The sequence below is a fragment of the Mandrillus leucophaeus genome, unplaced genomic scaffold (genome assembly GCF_000951045.1).
Source record: "Mandrillus leucophaeus isolate KB7577 unplaced genomic scaffold, Mleu.le_1.0 Scaffold172, whole genome shotgun sequence".
Lineage (NCBI taxonomy): Eukaryota > Metazoa > Chordata > Mammalia > Primates > Cercopithecidae > Mandrillus > Mandrillus leucophaeus.
In genome coordinates this window covers 1606314-1625317 of record NW_012101721.1, presented here as the reverse complement: position 1 = coordinate 1625317, position 19004 = coordinate 1606314, and the positions used below count along the sequence as shown (strand labels likewise).

The 19004-nt window shown below is 41.9% G+C and overlaps 1 protein-coding gene across 2 annotated transcripts in view; it reads right to left on the bottom strand.

Moving 5' to 3' along the window:
• DIXDC1 (DIX domain containing 1) overlaps positions 1 to 19004 on the bottom strand; it is a 101401-nt gene that overhangs the window by 14535 nt on the left and 67862 nt on the right. For both annotated transcript variants that reach the window (XM_011976980.1, XM_011976981.1), the window contains 7 exons: positions 17926 to 18030; positions 17438 to 17491; positions 16847 to 16939; positions 16695 to 16766; positions 15565 to 15654; positions 15139 to 15300; positions 14549 to 14615 (listed from right to left, as the gene is read on the bottom strand). In XM_011976980.1, coding sequence (XP_011832370.1) covers positions 14549 to 14615; positions 15139 to 15300; positions 15565 to 15654; positions 16695 to 16766; positions 16847 to 16939; positions 17438 to 17491; positions 17926 to 18030 — 643 coding nt within the window. The remainder of the gene's footprint in view (positions 1 to 14548; positions 14616 to 15138; positions 15301 to 15564; positions 15655 to 16694; positions 16767 to 16846; positions 16940 to 17437; positions 17492 to 17925; positions 18031 to 19004) is intronic.

The window sequence follows — 19004 nt, the reverse complement described above, 5'->3', positions numbered from 1 at the left end:
TTGGTGCAGAGCTGAGTTCAAGTCCTGGATATCCTTGTTAACCTTCTGTCTCATGGATCTGTCTAATGTTGACAGTGTGGTGTTAAAGTCTCCCATTATTATTGTATGGGAGTCTAAGTCTCTTTGTAAGTCTCTAAGGACTTGCTTTGTGAATACTGGTGCTCCTGTATTGGGTGCATATATATTTAGGATAGTTAGCTCTTCTTGTTGAATTGATCCCTTTACTATTATGTAATGGCCTTGTGTCTTGTGATCTTTGTTGGTTTAAAGTCTGTTTTATCAGAGACTAGGATTTCAGCCGCCCCCGCCCCCCTTTTTTTTTTCTTTGCATTTCCTTGGTAGATCTTGTTCCATCCCTTTATTTTGAGCCTATGTGTGTCTCTGCACGTGAGATGGGTCTCCTAAGTACAGCACACTGATGGGTTTGACTCTATCCAATTTGCCAGTCTATCACTTTTAATTGGGGGCATTTAGCCCATTTACATTTAAGGTTAACATTGTTATGTGTGAATTTGATCCTGTCATCATGATGTTAGCTGGTTATTTTGCCCATTAGTTGATGCAGTTTCTTCATAGCATCGATGGTCTTGACAATTTGGCATGTTTTTGCAGTGGCTGGTACCGGTTGTTCTTTTCTATGTTTAGTGCTTCCCTCAGGAGCTCTTATAAGGCAGTCCTGGTGGTGACAAAATCTCTTAGCATTTGCTTGTCCAGAAAGGATTTTATTTCTCCTTCACTTATGAAGCTTAGTTTGGCTGGATATGAAATTCTGGGTTGAAAATTTTTTTAAGAATGTTGAATATTGGCTCCCACTCTCTTCTGGCTTGTAGAGTTTCTGCCGAGAGATCCGCTGTTAGTCTGTTTCCCTTTGTGGGTAACCTGACCTTTCTCTCTGGCTGCCCTTAACATTTTTTCCTCCATTTCCACCTTGGTGAATCTGACAATTATGTGTCTTGGGTTGCTCTTCTTGAAGAGTATCTTTGTGGTGTTCTCTGTATTTCCTGAATTTGAATGTTGGCCTGCCTTGCTAGGTTGGGGAAATTCTCCTGGATAATATCCTGAAGAGTGTTTTCCAACTTGGTTCCATTCTCCCCGTCACTTTCAGGTACACCAATCAAACGAAGATTTGGTCTTTTCATATAGTCCCATATTTCTTGGAGGCTTTGTTTGTTTCTTTTTACTCTTCTTTCTCTAAACTTCTCTTCTCACTTTATTTCATTAATTTGATCTTCAATCCCCGATACCCTTTCTTCCACTTGATCGCATTGGCTATTGAAGCTTGTGCATGTGTCACGAAGTTCTTGTGCCATGGTTTTCAGTTCCATCAGGTCATTTAAGGTCTTCCCTACACTGTTTATTCTAGTTAGCCACTCATCTCATCTTCTTTTAAGGTTTTTAGCTTCCTTGCGATGGGTTTGAACATCCTCCTTTAGCTCGGAGAAGTTTGTTATTACCAGCCTTCTGAAGCCTACTTCTGTCAACTCGTCAAAGTCATTCTCCATCCAACTTTGTTCTGTTGCTGGCAAGGAGCTGTGATCCTTTAGAGGAGAAGAGGTGCTCTGGTTTTTAGAATTTTCAGCTTTTCTGCTCTGGTTTCTCCCCCTCTTTGTGGTTTTATCTACCTTTGGTCTTTGATGTTGGTGACCTACAGATGGGGTTTTGGTGTGGATGTCCTTTTTGTTGATGTTGATGCTATTCCTTTCTGTTAATTAGTTTTCCTTCCAACAGTCAGGTCCCTCAGCTGCAGGTCTGTTGGAGTTTGCTGGAAGTCCACTCCAGACCCTGTTTGCCTGGGTATCACCAGTGGAGGCTGCAGAACACCAAATATTGCAGAACAGCAAATATTGCTGCCTGATCTTTCCTCTGTAAGCTTTGTCCCAGAGGGGCACTTGCCTGTATGAGGTGTAAGTCGTCCTCTACTGGGAGGTATCTCCCAGTTAGGCTACATGGGGGTCAGGGACCCACTTGAGGAGTCTGTCCGTTCTCAGAGCTCAAATACTGTGCTGATAGAACCACTGCTCTCTTTGGAGCTGTCAGACAGGGATGTTTAAGTCTGCAGAAGTTTCTGCTGTCTTTTGTTCAGCTATGCCCTGCCCCCAATGGTGGGGTCTACAGAGGCAGCAGGCCTGGCTGAGCTGTGGTGGGCTCCCCCTAGTTCGAGCTTCCAGGCAGCTTTGTTTACCTACTCAAGCCTCAGCAATGGCGGACGCCCCTCCCACTGCCAGGTTGTTGCCTCACAGTGTGATCTCAGATTGCTGTGCTAGCAGTGAGCAAGCCTTCGTGTGTGTGGGACCCCCCAAGCCAGGCACTGGACAGTATCTCTTGGTCTGCATTTGCTAAGACCAGGAAATGGAAATGCACAGTATCTGGGGGGGGAGTGTCCTATTTTTCCCAGGTACAGTCTGTCAGGGATTCCCTTGGCTAGGAAAGGGAAATCTCCCAACGCCTTGCACTTCCTGGGTGAGGTGATGTCCCGCCCTGCTTTGGCTCGCCCTCCATGGACTGCACCCACTGTCCAATGAGATGAACCAGGTACCTCAGTTGGAAATGCAGAAATCACTTGTCTTCTGCGTCGATCCCGCTGGGAGCTGCAGACCGGAGCTGTTCTTATTTGGCTATCTTGGAACCCGTCCCAGGTTTTTCTTTTTCTAAGAGATGGGGTCTTGCTATGTTGGCCAGGTTGGTTTTGAACACCTGGCCTCAAGTGATCCTCCCACTTTGGCCTCCCAAAGTGCTGGGATTACAGGCTTGAGCCACCACACCCAGCCCTCATGGGGGAATTTTTGGTGTTAGTATAAGTGATTCTTTTACAATTTTTTCCATTTCCAAATATTCATTGCTAGTATATACAAGTAGTTTTTTTTTTAGTTGTCCTTGTGTCCTGTGACTTTGCTAAACTCCCTTCTTAGATATAATAGCTTTATTATAGATTCTTTGGGATTTTCTTCTTAGACAATCATGTCATCTACAACACAGGCCATGCTAAAGTTACTTCTTAGACACAGTAACGTTATTATAGTTTCTTTGGGATTTTCTATATAGACAATCATGTTATCTATAAACAGAGGCTGTTTTGTGCCTTCCTTTCCAATCTCTATGCCTTTTCTTTCTTTTCCTTGCATCTGTGTTCATTAGAGATACTGGTTTTGGTGTCAGGGTAAAATAAAATGTACTGGGAAGTGTTCCATCCTCTTCTACTTTCTAGAAGGATTTATGTAGAATTAGTATTATTTATTCCTGAAGTGCACCCATCTGGTCCTGGAGTTTTCTTCAATGGAGGATTTTAAACTAAAAATTAAATTTCTTTAATAACTATAAAACTAGGTTATCTATTTTCTTTTAAGTTTTGGTAGTTTGTATCTTTTAAGGAATTTATCCATTTTGTCAAAGTTGTTAAATTTATGAATAAAAAGTTTTTTCTAATACTCCTTTATTGTGCTTTTAATGTTTACAACATCTATAGTAATGTTGCCTCTTTCAATTCTTTTTTTTTTTTTTTTGAGACAGTCTCACTCTGTTGCCCAGGCTAGAGTACAGTGGTGTAATCTTGGCTCACTGCAACTTCTGCCTCCTCGTTTCCTGGGTTCAAGTGATTCTCCTGCCTCAGCCTCCCGAGTAGCTGAGATTACAGGCACCTGCCACCATGCATGGCTGGTGTTTGTATTTTTAGTAGAGATGGGGTTTCGACATGTTGGCGAGGCTGGTCTCGAACTCCTCACCTCAAGTGATCCACCCGCCTCGGCCTCCCGAGTGCTGGGATTACAAGCGTGAACCACTGTGCCCTGCCTGTTTCACTTCTAATATTGGTATTTTCTTTCTTCTTTTTATCTTGGTCAGTTTGTCTGTAGATTTATCAACTTTATTAAACTTTCCAAATAACCAAATTTTGGGTTGATTTTTTTTCCTATTTTCTAGTTTCAGTGTATTTTATTTCCAGTCTCATATTTATCCCTTCTTTTTGCTTGCTTTGAATTTAGTTTGCTTTTCTTTATCATGTTTCTTAAGGTAGCTTAAATTATTGAGTTCATTCACTGAAAACTCTTCTCATGTATAAAGAGTACTTAATGCTATGAATTTCCTTCTAAGCACTGTTTTTGTCACATCTCACAAATTTTTATTGTGTTTTCATTTTCTATTCAATTCAAAATATTTTGTAATTTCCTTAATGAATTCCTCTTTGACCCAAAGGATACTTAGAAATATGTTGTTCAATTTCCAAATATTTGGGGATTTTTCCAGATATTTTTCTGTTGACCTCTGTCTGAATTCCATAAACAACACTGTGTAAATTCAATTCTAACAAATTTGTTTTGTTTTATGGCCAGAATGTGGCCTATCTTGGTAAATGTTTCAAATGCACTTGAAACATTTAGAGTATTCTCTAAATGTCAGTTAGAAAGAGCTGGTTGGTAGTGCTGTCCAGGTGGTTTTTGTTTTTTGTTTTGTTTGTTTGTTTGTTTTTGAGACGGAGTCTTACCCTGACACCCAGGCTGGAGTGCAGTGGCACGATCTTGGCTCACTGCAACCTCTGCCTCCCGGGTTTGAGTGATTCTCCTGCCTCAACCTCCCAAGTAGCTGGGGTTACAGGCACTTGCCACCATGCCCAGCTAATTTTTATATTTTTAATAGAGACAGAGGTTTCACCATGTTGGCCAGGCTGGTCTCAAACTCCTGACCTAAAGTAATCTGCCCACCTTAGCCTCCCAAAGTGCTGGGATTACAGTCGTGAGCTACCGTGCCCGGCCCAGGTTTTCTATCTTCTTATTGATGTTCTGTACACTACTTCTACTGATTACACAAAAGAAATATTAAAGCCTCCAATTGTAACTAGATTTATCTATTTCTCCTTTCAGTTTTTGTTTCATGTATTTTTTGAGGGGGAGAGGAGGGAGGACAGTGTCTCATTCTGTCACCCAGTTGCCCAAGCTGGAGTACAGCCTCCAACCTCCCAGACTCAAGTGATCTTCCTGCCTCAGCCTCCCAAGTAGCTAGGACTTCAGGCATATGCCACCACACCTGGCTAATTTAAAAAAAAATTTTTTTTGTAGAGTCAGAGTCTCACCATGTTGCCCAGACTTGTCTCAAACTTCTGGGCACAAGTGATCCTCCTGCCTCAGACTCCCAAAATGCATGGGATTACAATGAGCCATAATGCCTGGCCTCCTGCTTCATATATTTCAAAGCTGTTATTGGGTTTACACACATTTAGGATTATTATGTCTTCTTGGTGAATTGACCTTTTTATCATTATGTATCATCTTTATACCTGGAAATATTCCTTGTTCTCAAGTATACTTTATCAGATACTAATATAACCACACTGCCTTTTGATTAGTGTTTCCATGGTATATCTTTATCCATCTTTTTACTTTTAAATCCATTTATATCATTATATTTATAGTGGGTTTCCTATAAACAGTAGCTGGTTGAGTCTTCCTCACCTGTATGTGCATGTTATCAACATTTTCACTACTGCCTTTAACATATGAATCATAGTTACTTTAAATTCCTTGTCTGCTGGTTTTGACATCCTTGTCACATTTGAGTTTGGTTCTGTTGACTGCTTTTGCTCTTCACAGTGGCTTCGTTTTTCTCTTGCTCTTGTGGGTGCCTCATAATTTCTTACTGAATGCCAGACATATGTTAAGACAGGAGAGACAGAGGTAAAAATATCTGTTTAGAAATGGGCACACTGTTTGTTCTTCCAGGCCATTAGTGGGGACAGTTGAGTTAATTTGGTCAGAAGCTGAGCTGCGATTGAGATTTTTGTTAAGGTTACCTTCAGTGCACCACCATTTTCCAAGTCTTCTAGAGTTAGGTTTAGGGACAGCTGGTTGTTGGAGAGTTGTTCCTCGATGTTCCTTCCCCTCCCTCAGCTGTAGGCTTTCCTCATGTGCCTGTGCCTGGGTGAGCCTCTGTATGCTGTTTCCTGCCTCAGAAGCAGTCCACTGCTGCTTATTAAACAGTGCTTGCTCCCCTGGTGGTGGGAGACGAGCAGTGCTTCTCTGTTGTCCTCATGCAGCCCCAGTTTTTAAGTGGGGTTTTCTCAGTGATCCTGTCCCTTCCTTAGTGGCAGGCGACCTCTTATAATCTGAGTCCAAGATAGTTTCCTGCCCCTCTGCCAAGGTAGTGTTCCTTTTCCTTTCCATCGCCACTAGGTGTAATGGGTCTTCACCTTTGCCTAAAGCAGGGACGGAGGGGTCAACAGGATTTGCTTCCCTTCCACAGTGGCTCAAGGCTTTGCTCCATAAGCGAGAATGGTCCAGATGTGGCTTCATGCCTTTCCTGCAGTGGCTGCTGCCCCCTTGCTCCATGAAGGAGGGAGGGAGGGGTTTTTTAGACTCTAGCCCCATGACCAACCGTTTTTTAACCAAAAGCATATTTTATTAATTTTTAAATTGATACATATTAGTTATACGTATTTTTTGATTATATACATATATATGTGGGGGATTTCTGTTTTTTTTTTTGAGACGGAGTCTCGCTCTGTCACCCAGGCTGGAGTGCAGTGGCCCGATCTCAGCTCACTGCTAGCTCCACCTCCCGGGTTCACGCCATTCTCCTGCCTCAGCCTCCCAAGTAGCTGGGACTGCAGGCGCCCGCCACCACGCCTGGCTAATTTTTTTGTATTTTTAGTAGAGACGGGGTTTCACCGTGTTAGCCAGGATGGTCTTGATCTCCTGACCTTGTGATCTGCCTGCCTCGGCCTCCCAAAGTGCTGGGATTACAGGTGTGAGCCACCGTGCCCGGCATATATATATATTTTTAAGATGGGGTTTTGTTATGTTGCCCAGGCTGGTCTCAAATCCCTGGACACAAATAATACTCCCACATCAGCCTCCCAAGTAGCTGAGGTTACAGGCGAAAGCCCACCATGCCTGGCTTGTGTTATTTTGATACGTGCATACAATGTGCAATGATCAAGTCAGAGTAACTGGGATATCTATCACCTCAAACATTTATCTTTTCTCCTTTTTTTTTGAGACAGAGTTTCACTCTTGTTGCCCAGGCTGGAGTGCAATGGCGCAATCTCGGCTCACCACAACCTCAACCTCCTAGGTTCGAGCGATTCTCCTGCCTCAGCCTCCTGAGTAGCTGGATTACAGGCATGTGCCACCACACCTGGCTAATTTTTGTATTTTTAGTAGAGACAGGGTTTCTCCATGTTGGTCAGGCTGGTCTCGAACTCCCAACCTCCCAATTACAGGGGTGAGCCACTGCACCCGGCCTGAGATTTTTAATTATTTGCTAAAGGCTGAGAAGACAGTATAGGAACCTTGGGAGCCACAGACACAAGAGGAATTTGCACCCACTTGCAGATACTTTTTCATGACTACCAGGTGCTTATGAAAAGATTGGTTGTGACAGTGAGATATCATCTCACTCCAGTTAAAATGCCTTTTATCAAAAAGACATTTGACACAGTGGGCATGTGAAAAAAAAAAGGATGCTAGCAAGGATGCAGAGAAAGGGGAATGAATATTATATACCATTGGTGGGCATGTAAATGAGTACAGTTACAATAGAAAACAGTGTGGACATTCCTCAAAAAAAAAAAAAAAAAAATACAATTTGACCCAGCAATGCCATTACTGGGTATATACCCAAAGGATTATAAATCATGCAGTGAGCCGAGATCGCGCCACTGCACTCCAGCCTGGGCAACAGAGCAAGATTCCATCTAAAAAAAAAAAAAAAAAAAATACAAATAGAGCTACCATATGAGCCAGCAATTCCACTGCTGGGTATATATCCAAAAGAAAGGAAATCAGTATATCAAAGAGGTATCTGTGTTCCCATGTTTATTGCAGCACTATTTCCAATAGCCAAGGCCGGTCACAGTGGCTCATGCCTGTAATACCAGCACTTTGGGAGGCTGAGGCAGGAAGATAGCTTGAGCTCAGGAATTTGAGATCAGCCTGGGCAACATAGCAAGACCTTGTCTCTACTAAAAATAAAATTAGCTGGGCATGGTGGCATATACTTGTAGTCCCGGCTACTCAGGAGGCTGCAGTGGAAGGACAGCTTTAGCCTGGGAGATAAAAGCTGTGGTGAGCTATGGTTTGTGCCACTGCACTCCAGAGTGAGATCCTGTCTCAAAAACAAAACAAAACACCAAATAAACAAAAACACAATAGCCAAGATATAGAATTCATCAAAGTGACCATCAACAGATGAGTGGATAAAGAAAAAAAAATGTGTGTGTGTATATATATATATATGCAAAGGAATATTATTATTCTGCTATAACAAAGCATAAAATCCTTTCTTTTGCAGCAACATGGATGGAGCTAGATCTTATTATGTGAAGTGAAATAAGCCAGGCACAGAAAGACAAATACCACATGTTCCCTACTAGTATGTGGGAGCTAAAAAAAAAAAAATGTATCTCATGGAGATAGAGAGTAGATTGGTGGTAACCAGAACCTGAGAAGGCTTGGGGAGGGTGACAGAGAGGTTGGTTAATGGATACAAAAATACAGTTAGATAAAAGGAGTGAGATCTAGTGTTTGATAGGAAAGTAGGGTGACTATAGTTATAATTTATTGTATAGTTTGAAATAGCTAGGCTGGGCGTGGTAGCTCATGCCTGTAATCCCAGCACTTTGGGAGGCTGAGGCGGGTGAAACCTTATCTCTACTAAAAATACAAAAATTAGCAGGTGTGGTGGCAAGCACCTGTAATCCCAGCCACTTGAGACACAAGAATCGCTTGAACCCAGGAAGCAGAGGTTGCAGTGAGCTGAGATCGCACCACTGCACTCCAGCCTGGGCGACAGAGTGAGACTGTCTCAAAAAGGAAAAATTAAAAAATAAAAGAGCTAGAAGAATTGGGATGTTTTAATATAAAGAAAAGATAAATGTAGGCCAGGTGCGGTGGCTCACACCTGTAATCCCAGCACGTTGGGAGGCCGAGGCAGGTGGATCACCTGATGTCAGGAGTTCAAGACCAGTCTGGCCAACATGGTGAAAACTCATCTCTACCAAAAATACAAAAATTAGCCAGGTGTAGTGGTGGGCACCTGTAATCTCAGCTACTTGGGAGGCTGAGGCAGGAGAATCGCTTGAACCTGGGAGGCAGAGGTTGCAGTGAGCCAAGATTGTGTCATTGCACTCCAGCCTGGGCAACAAGAGCAAGACTCCGTCTCAAAAAAAAAAAAAAAAAATCTCAGCTGAATTCTTATCTGTTGTATAGTGGCCCCATCTTCCTCCCAGGCTCTACCACAAGTGAGCCAGTACTTTCATCCTATTTCTCCTTGCAGGCACCTGTTTCTTTTTCAGGTTAGTTGATTGCACTATGATTTCATCTCTCTGATGGGTTCAAGAAAGTTACGATTTTTCAGATTCTCCAACTTTTTCTTGTTTCAGTAGAAGCAAGGCTCTTTCTGGCTTTCTACATCCTAGGTAGAAGGCAGAACTGCTATTTTTTACAAAATCTCACTTTTTAAATATTGTAGTAAAATTGACCATTTTAACCATTTTAAGGTGTGCAATTCAATGGCATTTAGTACATTTAAAATGATGTGCAAACAACCACCATTATCCAGTTCCAGAACACTGTCATCATCCCAAAAGAAAATCTGTATGCACTGAGTGGTTATTAGCTATTCCTCCCTCACTCCTGACCCTGGAATCTGGCTAACCCACTCTACTTTCTGTCTCTATGGATTTGCCTTTTCTGGACATTTTATATAAATGAACTTATACAATATGTGCCCTTTTGTGTCTGGCATCTTCCACTTCGCATAATGTTTTCCAGGTTCATTCACGTTGTAGCATGAATCAGTGCTTCATTCCTCTTTATAGGTGAATAATACTCCACTGTATGCATATATTAGAATTGGTCTATCCATTCATCAGTTGATGGACATCTGAGGTGTTTCTACTTTTTGAATATTGTGAATATGACTGCTAGGCACGTAGATGTACATGTTTTTTTGAACTCCTATTTTCAGTTCTTTTGGGTCATATGGTAACTCCATGTTTAACTTTTTGAGGAAGTGCCAAACTGTCTTCCATAGCAGCTGCGCCATTTACATCCCCAGAGCAATGTAGGACAGCTCCAACTTCTCCACATTCTCACCGACACTTATTATTCTCCATTTTTGGCACCATTTAGTAGGTGTAAGGTGGTGTCTCACTGTGGTTTTGATTTGCATTCCCTTAATGACTAATGATTTTGGGCATCTTTTCATGGGTTTATTGGCCATTTGTTTTTGTTTTTTTTGTTTTGTTTTTTTTTTTAGACAGTATCTCGCTCTGGTGCCATGCTGGAGTGCAGTGGCACAATCTCAGCTCACTGCAACATCAACCTCCCAGGTTCAAGCAATTCTCCTGCCTCACCCCCCGAGTAGCTGGGACTACAGGCGCGCACCACCACACCCAGCTAATTTTTGTATCTTTAGTAGAGATGAGGTTTCACCACATTGGCCAGGGTGGGCTCTATCTCCTGACCTCATGATCTGCCCACCTCAGCCTCCCGAAGTGCTGAAATTACAGGTGTGAGCCACCGCACCTGGCCGGCCATTTCTTTATCTTCTTTGGAGAAATGTCTATTCAAGTATTTTGCCCGTTTTCTCTTTGGTTGTTTGTCCTTTTGCTGTTGAGTTGGAAGAGTTTTTTATATATTCTGGATCCTAGATCCTTATCAGACAATATGATTTGCAAATATTTTCTCCTATTCTGTAGGTTGTCTGCTTACTTTCTCGATAGAGTTCTTTTATACAAAAAAGTTTTTAATTTTGATGAAGTCCAGTTTTATCTTTTTTCTATTTATTTATTTTATTATTATTATTTTTGAGACAAAGTCTCCCTCTGTAGCCCAGGCTGGAGTGCAGTGGTGCAATCTCAGCTAGCTGCAACCTCTGCCTCCCAGGTTCAAGTGATTCTCTTGCCTCAGCCTCCCGAGTAGCTGGGATTACAGGTGCCCACTACCACACCCACCTAATTTTTGTATTTTTAGCAGAGATGGGGTTTCACCATGTTGGCCAGGCTGGTCTCAAACTCCCAATCTCAGGTGATATACCCACCTCGGCCTCCCAAAGTGCTGGGATTACAGGCATAAGGCACTGTGCCCAGGCCAATTTTATCTTTTTTCTTTTGTTGCTCATGCTTTTGATGTCCTATCTAAGAATCCACTGCCAAATCCAAGGTCATGAATATTTTCCTCTATGTTTTCTTCTAAGAACTTTATAGCTTTAAGCTCTTATATTGAAGTCATTGATCTATAGTCTGGGTTAACTTTTGTATATGGTGTGAAGTAGGGGTTCCCATTTCATGGAAATATCCAGTTGTCCCAAGCACCATTGGTTGAAAAGAACATTCTGTGGTTATATGAGTTTTTATATGAACTCTCAATTTGATTTCAGTAATCTATTGTTTTACTTTAAATCTGAAATAATTATTGTTTTCCCTTAAGAGTAAATGGCAAGAAAGGAATTGGGTTCAGAAAGTACATTACTCTTTCAGGAAATTTAATTATGTTGAAAAGGAAAGAAAAAGGGCACAGCCAGAGGGGAATGAGAAGCATTTGCCTTGCATCTCTCATATGCTCCACAGTACACTAGATGATTTCATTTCATTTCATTTCATTTCATGCTCAAATTCTTCAATATTACTTTGGTTCCATAAAAAAGGAAACTAAGATTCAGTGACATTAACATTTTGCCCATGGTCACACACTGTGCTGAATGGCAGAGCCAAAACTGTACCCTAGATCTGTTTGATTGTATATTCTGTATTTTTCCCTCTCTATTATTTTGTGTCCAGTTTTGGACATGACTTTACAGTGCCTTGGGACCTACAGAGAGAGAGATCTAGTTTACATTTAAAAATATAGTACTAGGCTGGGCGCAGTGGCTCATGCCTGTAATCCCAGCACTTTGGGAGGCCGGGGCGGGTGGATTGCCTGAGCTCAGGAGTTCAAGACCAGCCTGGGCAACACAGTGAAACCCTGTCCCTACTAAAATACAAAAAATTAGCCGGGTGTCGTGGCATGCGCCTGTAATCCCAGACACTCGGGAGGCTGAGGCAGGAGAATCGCTTGAACCCGGGAGGCAGAGCTTGCAGTGAGTTGAGATCGTACCACTGCACTCCAGCCTGGGCAACAGAACAAGACTCTGTCTCAAAATGAATAAAAAAAAATAAAAAATAGTACTGAAGCTCAGAAAAGAACTGAGATTTGAGATAAAACATAAAAATAATCAGCACACAAGTGTAGTTAAAGCCAGGTAGTGGAAGAGATCACTTGATGCCGAAGACAATATGAAAAGCCTTAGGTTTAGGCTTCAATTGGATGGAATCTCAGGACACGTCAACATTCAAGAATTAGAGCAGAATAAAATGAGATTCAGGAAGGACTAGAAGGAAAACTCAGTTTTGACTTCACTACCTGCCAGTGGCAAATCGAACTTGTTCATCTCTATATCTCCAGCATCTAACGTTGATGGTGAATAATGGATGCTCAGTAAATATGTTAGATAAATATCTGAATGACACTGAAACTGAAGAAGAAGAAAGTTTCCAGGAGACTTTTAGAGAATAGTCAATGCTTTTGAAAAGACAATGAAAGATAAGGTTTAAAAAGTAACCACTTGATTAGGGAACAAAAAAGTCAACAGTGACCCAACCAGAAGAACACTACGCAGAGTAACAGATAAAAGACTGTAGTGGGTTGAGTAGTGAACAGGAAGTGAGGAAGAAAAGAGAGCACGTATAGACCATTCTTTTAAGAATTTTGATGCAGAGGAATAAGAGAAATAAGTCAGTAGCTAGAGAGCTGGCCAGAGTTACATAAGTTTTTGTATTTTCAGATAAGAGACATTTCAGCTTGTTTGTGAATACAGATATCACTGGAAGCATTAGATTAACAGCTTAGTTTTCAAGCAGCTGTAGATTTATTTGTAATATTTTAAATACTATATATGCGCAAAGTAATTTTTCTAGGGGGGAGTTTATTATACTTAAAAAAGAAATTTCTAAGTACACCTATTTATATTGGCAGTTTACACTAATCTGAAGAAATCAATGAATACAATAATAATAAAAATCCTCTCCAAACAATAGAAACGACTATTTTGTAACACTGCTAGAAAAGGAAACTGGAACTAATTCTGGTAATAAAATAATTCATTGCCAACATGGCGAAACCCCATCTCTACTAAAAATACAAAAATTAGCCAGGTGTGGTGGTGCACGTCTCTAATCCCAGCTACTGGGGAGCCTGAGGCAGGAGAATCACTTGAACCCGGGAGGCAGAGGTTGCAGTGAACAGAGATCACGCCACTGCACTCCAGCCTGGGCAACAAGAGCGAAACTCCATCCCCCGCCGCTAAAAAAAAAAAAAAATTGTTTCATTCCCAGCATAGATACCTCATCCAAGAGGAAAAGATATCTGGGATCAGAGGTTTGAAATGCTATTTTATTTACTCTACAAAAAAATTTTACATTCCATATTTTTGCAAGTATTTTCAGTATTTTAATTTAGGTTTCTTAATGTGCTTTTAAAAATTTATATGTAACATACAAAACTGTTTCTAGTCAGCTTTTTACTATTTGGTTTTTATAAATTATTGTTTAGACACCTTTCGATTAGGCTTGATTAAAAAATAAGAAAATGTGAACATTACTAAGCCACAAAAGGCAAAATACAAACTAAAATAGGAATTACCAGGCAGGGTAGCTTTCCAACAAGTTTGAACAAATGGGAAAAAATATAGAGTGGGCATGGAGCAGGTTAAAATACACTTTCTAGCCATGGCCACTAGATGGTGCAAACATTTTGCAGGACTTAAACTAAATGCCTTAAGTACTCAAAGTTTTTTGTTTTGTTTTGTTTTGTTTTTTTGAGATGGAGTCTCTGTCGCCCAGGCTGGAGTGCAATGGCGCAATCTTGGCTCACTGCAACCTCTGTCTCCTGGGTTCAAGTGATTCTCTTGCCTCAGCCTCCTGAGTAGCTGAGATTACAGGCGTGTGCCACCACATCTGGCTAATTTTTGTATTTTTAGTAGAGATGGGGTTTCACCATGTTGGCCAGGCTGGTCTTGAACTCCTGACCTCAGGTGATCTGCCCGCCTCAGCCTCCTAGAGTGCTGGGATTACAGGCGTGAGCCACCGCACCCAGCCTCAGCGCTCAAAGTTTTAAGAGTATCTCCAAATAAATTAAATGCCTTGCTTCAAGGAAGAAGTGGAAATTTTTTTTGTGCTATCTGGGAGTGTAGGAAAATTTATGTATGTATGTGTATTTGTTGTTTTATATTTTGCTTTTTCAGCATAAATGTTTTGAGCTTGTATGTTCTTCAAAGATATTTTAGCCTCTCTGAGTCAACAGCATCCTGCCTGCACGTGGCTAAATGGCACTGGGGGTGATGATGGCATATGTCTTCATGGTCTTAGAACTAACTCAATTCCAGTATTTCTACAGAAACAAAATAGTATAAAAGTGAAGTACTACAAGAAAAATTACATCCCCAAAATATTGGTAGTATGAAAAATACTAAATTCCTGGTCTAATATGCTAGGAGTCCCTACTGAGCAAAAATGGGTACTTACTTGAATTAGGGGGCCAGGACTCCCGGTATTCACTACCTACTTGAGTTCTGGGTGACTTGACCCGAACCTGTGGAGCCACACAAAAATCACAAGAGTTATGATCAATGGGAGAATTTAACCAAGAAATTTAAATCATAAAAGTGTGCTTAAAATACTACATATTTTTCTACCACCTCTTCCACAACATATAAAATCGAATATATTTATCCTAACAATAAACAATAATAATATATATGAAAGGCTTTCTGGTTTCCAATGTATTTTCCATATATTTTTTCATCCAATGCCAAGCTCATTCAGGGGTAGGTGGGAGGGGAAGAAGCAGTAAAGGGAGACCCTGTGGGGTCAAGAGCCACAATCCTTACACAGCTACAGTTGCTGGGAGCCAGTGTGACCATGAACTCCTTCTCTGGATTGTCATACCGTAATGAATAGTCAGTTCCGCTGAGAGAAAAACTAATAGAGAAAAACAACTCTAACCTTTAACAGGGTCTTGTATCTCTTCACACTGCCTTCATCTCAATTAACATTCTTAAAACCCGGCTTTCTCAGGAGCTTGCCTAAGAGAGACACCACAGCAAGAAGGTTACCTTTCTTTCTTGTTTCTTCTGAGTCTCCATAACGTGCAGGCGCTCCATGAGGCTGGAGATGCCCTGCTCCAAGCTGTCAATGGTGTGGTGCTGAGGATCGTGCCCACTGAAGCTGTTGCGCAGGCTGCGGAGAGCATCTCGAACAAGCTGCAGGTCGCTGGTCTGTGGGCAAAAATAAGGTGCTGCTGGCATGGCCCGGTGCCACATCCCAACCACTGGGCTGAAGTTTCCAGAAGAGATTTCTTTTTCCCCCACAGAAGCAGGCCTATGGTTTCTCCACTAATTCTTAATTTTGTATAGCAAGTGCCTCACATCTTTACACACTCCACAGATCCAGGAATTAGGGAACTGGAATATAAAAGGCCTCATCCACTGGCCGTGGGTTTCAGTGAGAAATGGCAGGTCTCCGTCAATCCAGGTACCTACCCCTCTGTTGCTGATTGAAGCAGCTCCTTTTCCTGCTGTTGGAAGGAGAAAACCATTGCTTTGAGAGTTGTGACTGTTGTAGTTGGTCACCTATAGCAGCATGAAGAAATGTTGCTTGTTAAAGGGAGAATTGTAAACTAGATGTGCTGTCTTATTTTTCTTCTTTACATTTATCAGTTCCTGATGAAGTATATAATTGTCTGTTTGTTTAATGGCTCTCTTTATTAAAATGTATCGTTCTTAAGTATAGATTTTTTTCCCCTTTTGGTCACTGCCGTATGCCCAGCACTTGACACTTAGTACGCATTGTTGGATGTGAATGAAGGAAATGCTAACCTCCACCTGGAGGCCACAACCTAACCTCTGCCACAGCACTGGAGAGCCTCAGAATGCTGCTCCAGCACTGCCTAGCTTTGCTTCAGTAATTTAAAAATAATGTTGAATATATATATATATGTTTTGTTTTGTTTTTTGGGACAGAGTCTTGCTCTGTCACTCAGGCTGGAGTGAAGTGGTACAATCTCAGCTTATGGCAACCTCTGCCCACCGCCCCCGCTCTGGGTTCAAGCGATTCTCCTGCATCAGCCGCCTGAGTGGCTGGGATTACAGGCCCGTGCCATCTTGCCTGGCTAATTTTTGTATTTTTAGTAGAGACGGGGTTTCACCACATTGGCCAGGCTGGTCTCAAACTCCTGACCTCAAGTTAGCCACCTGCCTTGGCCTCCCAAAGTGCTAGGATTACAGATGTGAGCCACTGTGCCAGGCCATGGTGAATATTTTTTGAGTCTGACTCTATGCCAAGTGGATCCAACAGGACTGTGCTTAGTTATTTATGTGGATTACCTCATATATTCTTCATAATGACGGACTGAATCACTATTATTTCCATTTTCCAAATAAGCCCTATTTCTAAGGTTCAGAAGATAAGCAACTGAAGGCCACACAACGTAGGAGTGGTAAAGGTAGAACATGAAACCAGATTTTCTTATTCTGGAACCTGTCCTCTTAACTAGCTCATCACAGAGTCTCCTAACAAACGAGCCTGTGGCCTTGGTTCAGCTCTGAGTCAGAAACACCATCGCCCCGTTTGCTTCATAAATGTGGGAGGGAGAACACAGGGTCTAGGTTACCTCATCTGCCTCTCTTTTCATACAGTGAGCCAAGAGGACATCTTTGTGTTCTAGCTCTCGCTCTAGATCCACCTGCAAAACAGACACTAAATCAGAAAAGGATTTCTTTGGGCCAAAGGGGCAGGAGAGTCAGGGGCTGAATATGTTCTGACCTGGTGGTAACTGGCATCAGAGAGTTTCCGGAGTGCTTCTTCTAACTTGGCCTGGTGCTGCTGAAGGAGGCGATCCTTCTGCCCCAGCTCTTTCTGCAACAGAGATAGAGCTTTCAGATGAGTTGCAAAACCAGGGGCACTGAAAAGTTCACCCTCTGTAATATAACTTCCACTCAAGTAAAGTAGAGCCTCAGGAAAAGAAAGTCCTTTCCTCAGAATATACCAGGAAGACTTTACACACCATAATAGTCTTACATAGTGCAAAGGATTCTTCAAGAGTAATGAAGAAGGGAACTGTCATTTGTAGGAGGACCAGTATGAGCCATTCATACTAGTCAGAGATAAAGGTAAGACTAGAACTGAAGTTTCTAGACCCCTCATCCTGTACTCCCTCTCCTAGCTGTGCCATCTATTCTTCAGGGCTAGTGCATCAGGGGACACAGAAAAATGCTTCCTTCTAAAAAGCAAGGATAAAAAAAAAATTAAAAAGCAAGGATGAGAATAGAATACTTAAGTGCTTTTTGAGCAACAATAATGGGCTATTCATGAAAGGTCAGTGGAAGGCATTTCCAAACTGATATTCACTCTTACTTTATATTCTCCCAAGAGCCGGTTCCTCTCATCTAGCTTCCTCTGCAGATCCACCTGCAAGGATAAGAAAGAATTCATGGCACGCAGGTGCTGCCTGCTAATCCTCAAGGAAACCAGCTACTTAGTAACCATAGTTAATGCTGGCAGTTAACAGTATGCAGCACAGAGAGGGTATGATGGTAAAAATACACAGCTGCTCTCCATGTTGTTAGTGAAGTAATTAGACTGTAGAACCACAATTTTGCCTCGGTATCTCAGTGTCCTCAAAGTTGAAGAGGAGATCAAGGACCTTCCTGCCCAGTATGATGTGGGCTTTCACCTAGGAACAGAGATGAGTCTAATGGGGAATAAAAATAATTGCAGACACTTAGGGCAGGCATCCCAGAAGCAAGATAAGAGATTAGGATGGCCAGTCTAATAGCACTTCATGCACTAGCCTGTTCTGCTAATGGGGCTCACTGAGGTCAAGGCTCATTCATTTAACTCACATTCTGGTTGTGCAGCTCATCTTTGTCCATATTTGCCCTCAGTAGCTCTTGTTTGAGCTGAAGAACAGATGTGTCCTGCTGAGTCAATCTCTGCTGCAAGGCATCCTAGGGGAAAAAGCATACTAATTATTGTTGTCTCAATTCATCAATCAGCCAGTTGTTATTACAAATTACTAAACCCTTTAATGTGTTTCCAGCATTCGTTATGGCAGACTGGAAGACAAATGGAGTAAAAGGGTCTTGCCACGAGTTGCTGAGGAGGGGTTTTTCTGTCCCCTCTAGGAAAGTGGCATCCAGAGCAAAATCCTTTCCACTGTTCTATGAAACTTACTGAAACCTGATTTTTTTTCTCTGCTTACTATTCGTCCCCAACCTCAATCCTGATAGCATGGTGTATTCGAGAGAGAATGACTGGACTTTGGGATCAGAGAGACATAGATTCAAATTATAAAGCTACCACTTACTACTTTTGTGATGTTAACCTTGGACAATGCACTCTACTTTCTCCCACCTGGGCCTTCTCATCTATATCTTGGGCATATAAATACTCAATCTAGAGTAGCTCTTTTTCCCTCTACCTCTCTGCCCAGTCCCCATTTCCTGGAGAGATGGGCCCTATTCATCCCGCCACTCTGTTGTTAAAGAATCCCTGAAATCACTCCCACGCTGGCTTCCAGAGCCTTGCTGCTAACCTGCTTCCAATGGCTTCCAATGCCTAGTCTGGACCAGGATTAGAATTATCTTTCCACTGAGCAGAACTGTTCTTTGATTCATGATTCCTCTTCCCAATTTCCTAGGATCTTAATAGCATTAGGTTTTCTTTCCCTCAGCTTGAACCCTCTTGGTTCCTATCATGCCTAACAAAAGGTGAGCTGGATATCCTTGCTTATAAGGACAGTTATGACACATTCCATCAACCATGGTGGCTTCAAATAGAACTAATGGACTAGGGCTGCATTCTAATATATTTGTCTTGACTTTTCTTTCTTTACAGACTGCAAAGAAATGGTACAGACTATGAAGAATGTGGGAGCCCATTCTTAATTATACTCTCTGCCATGACAGTACATGGTAAAGGA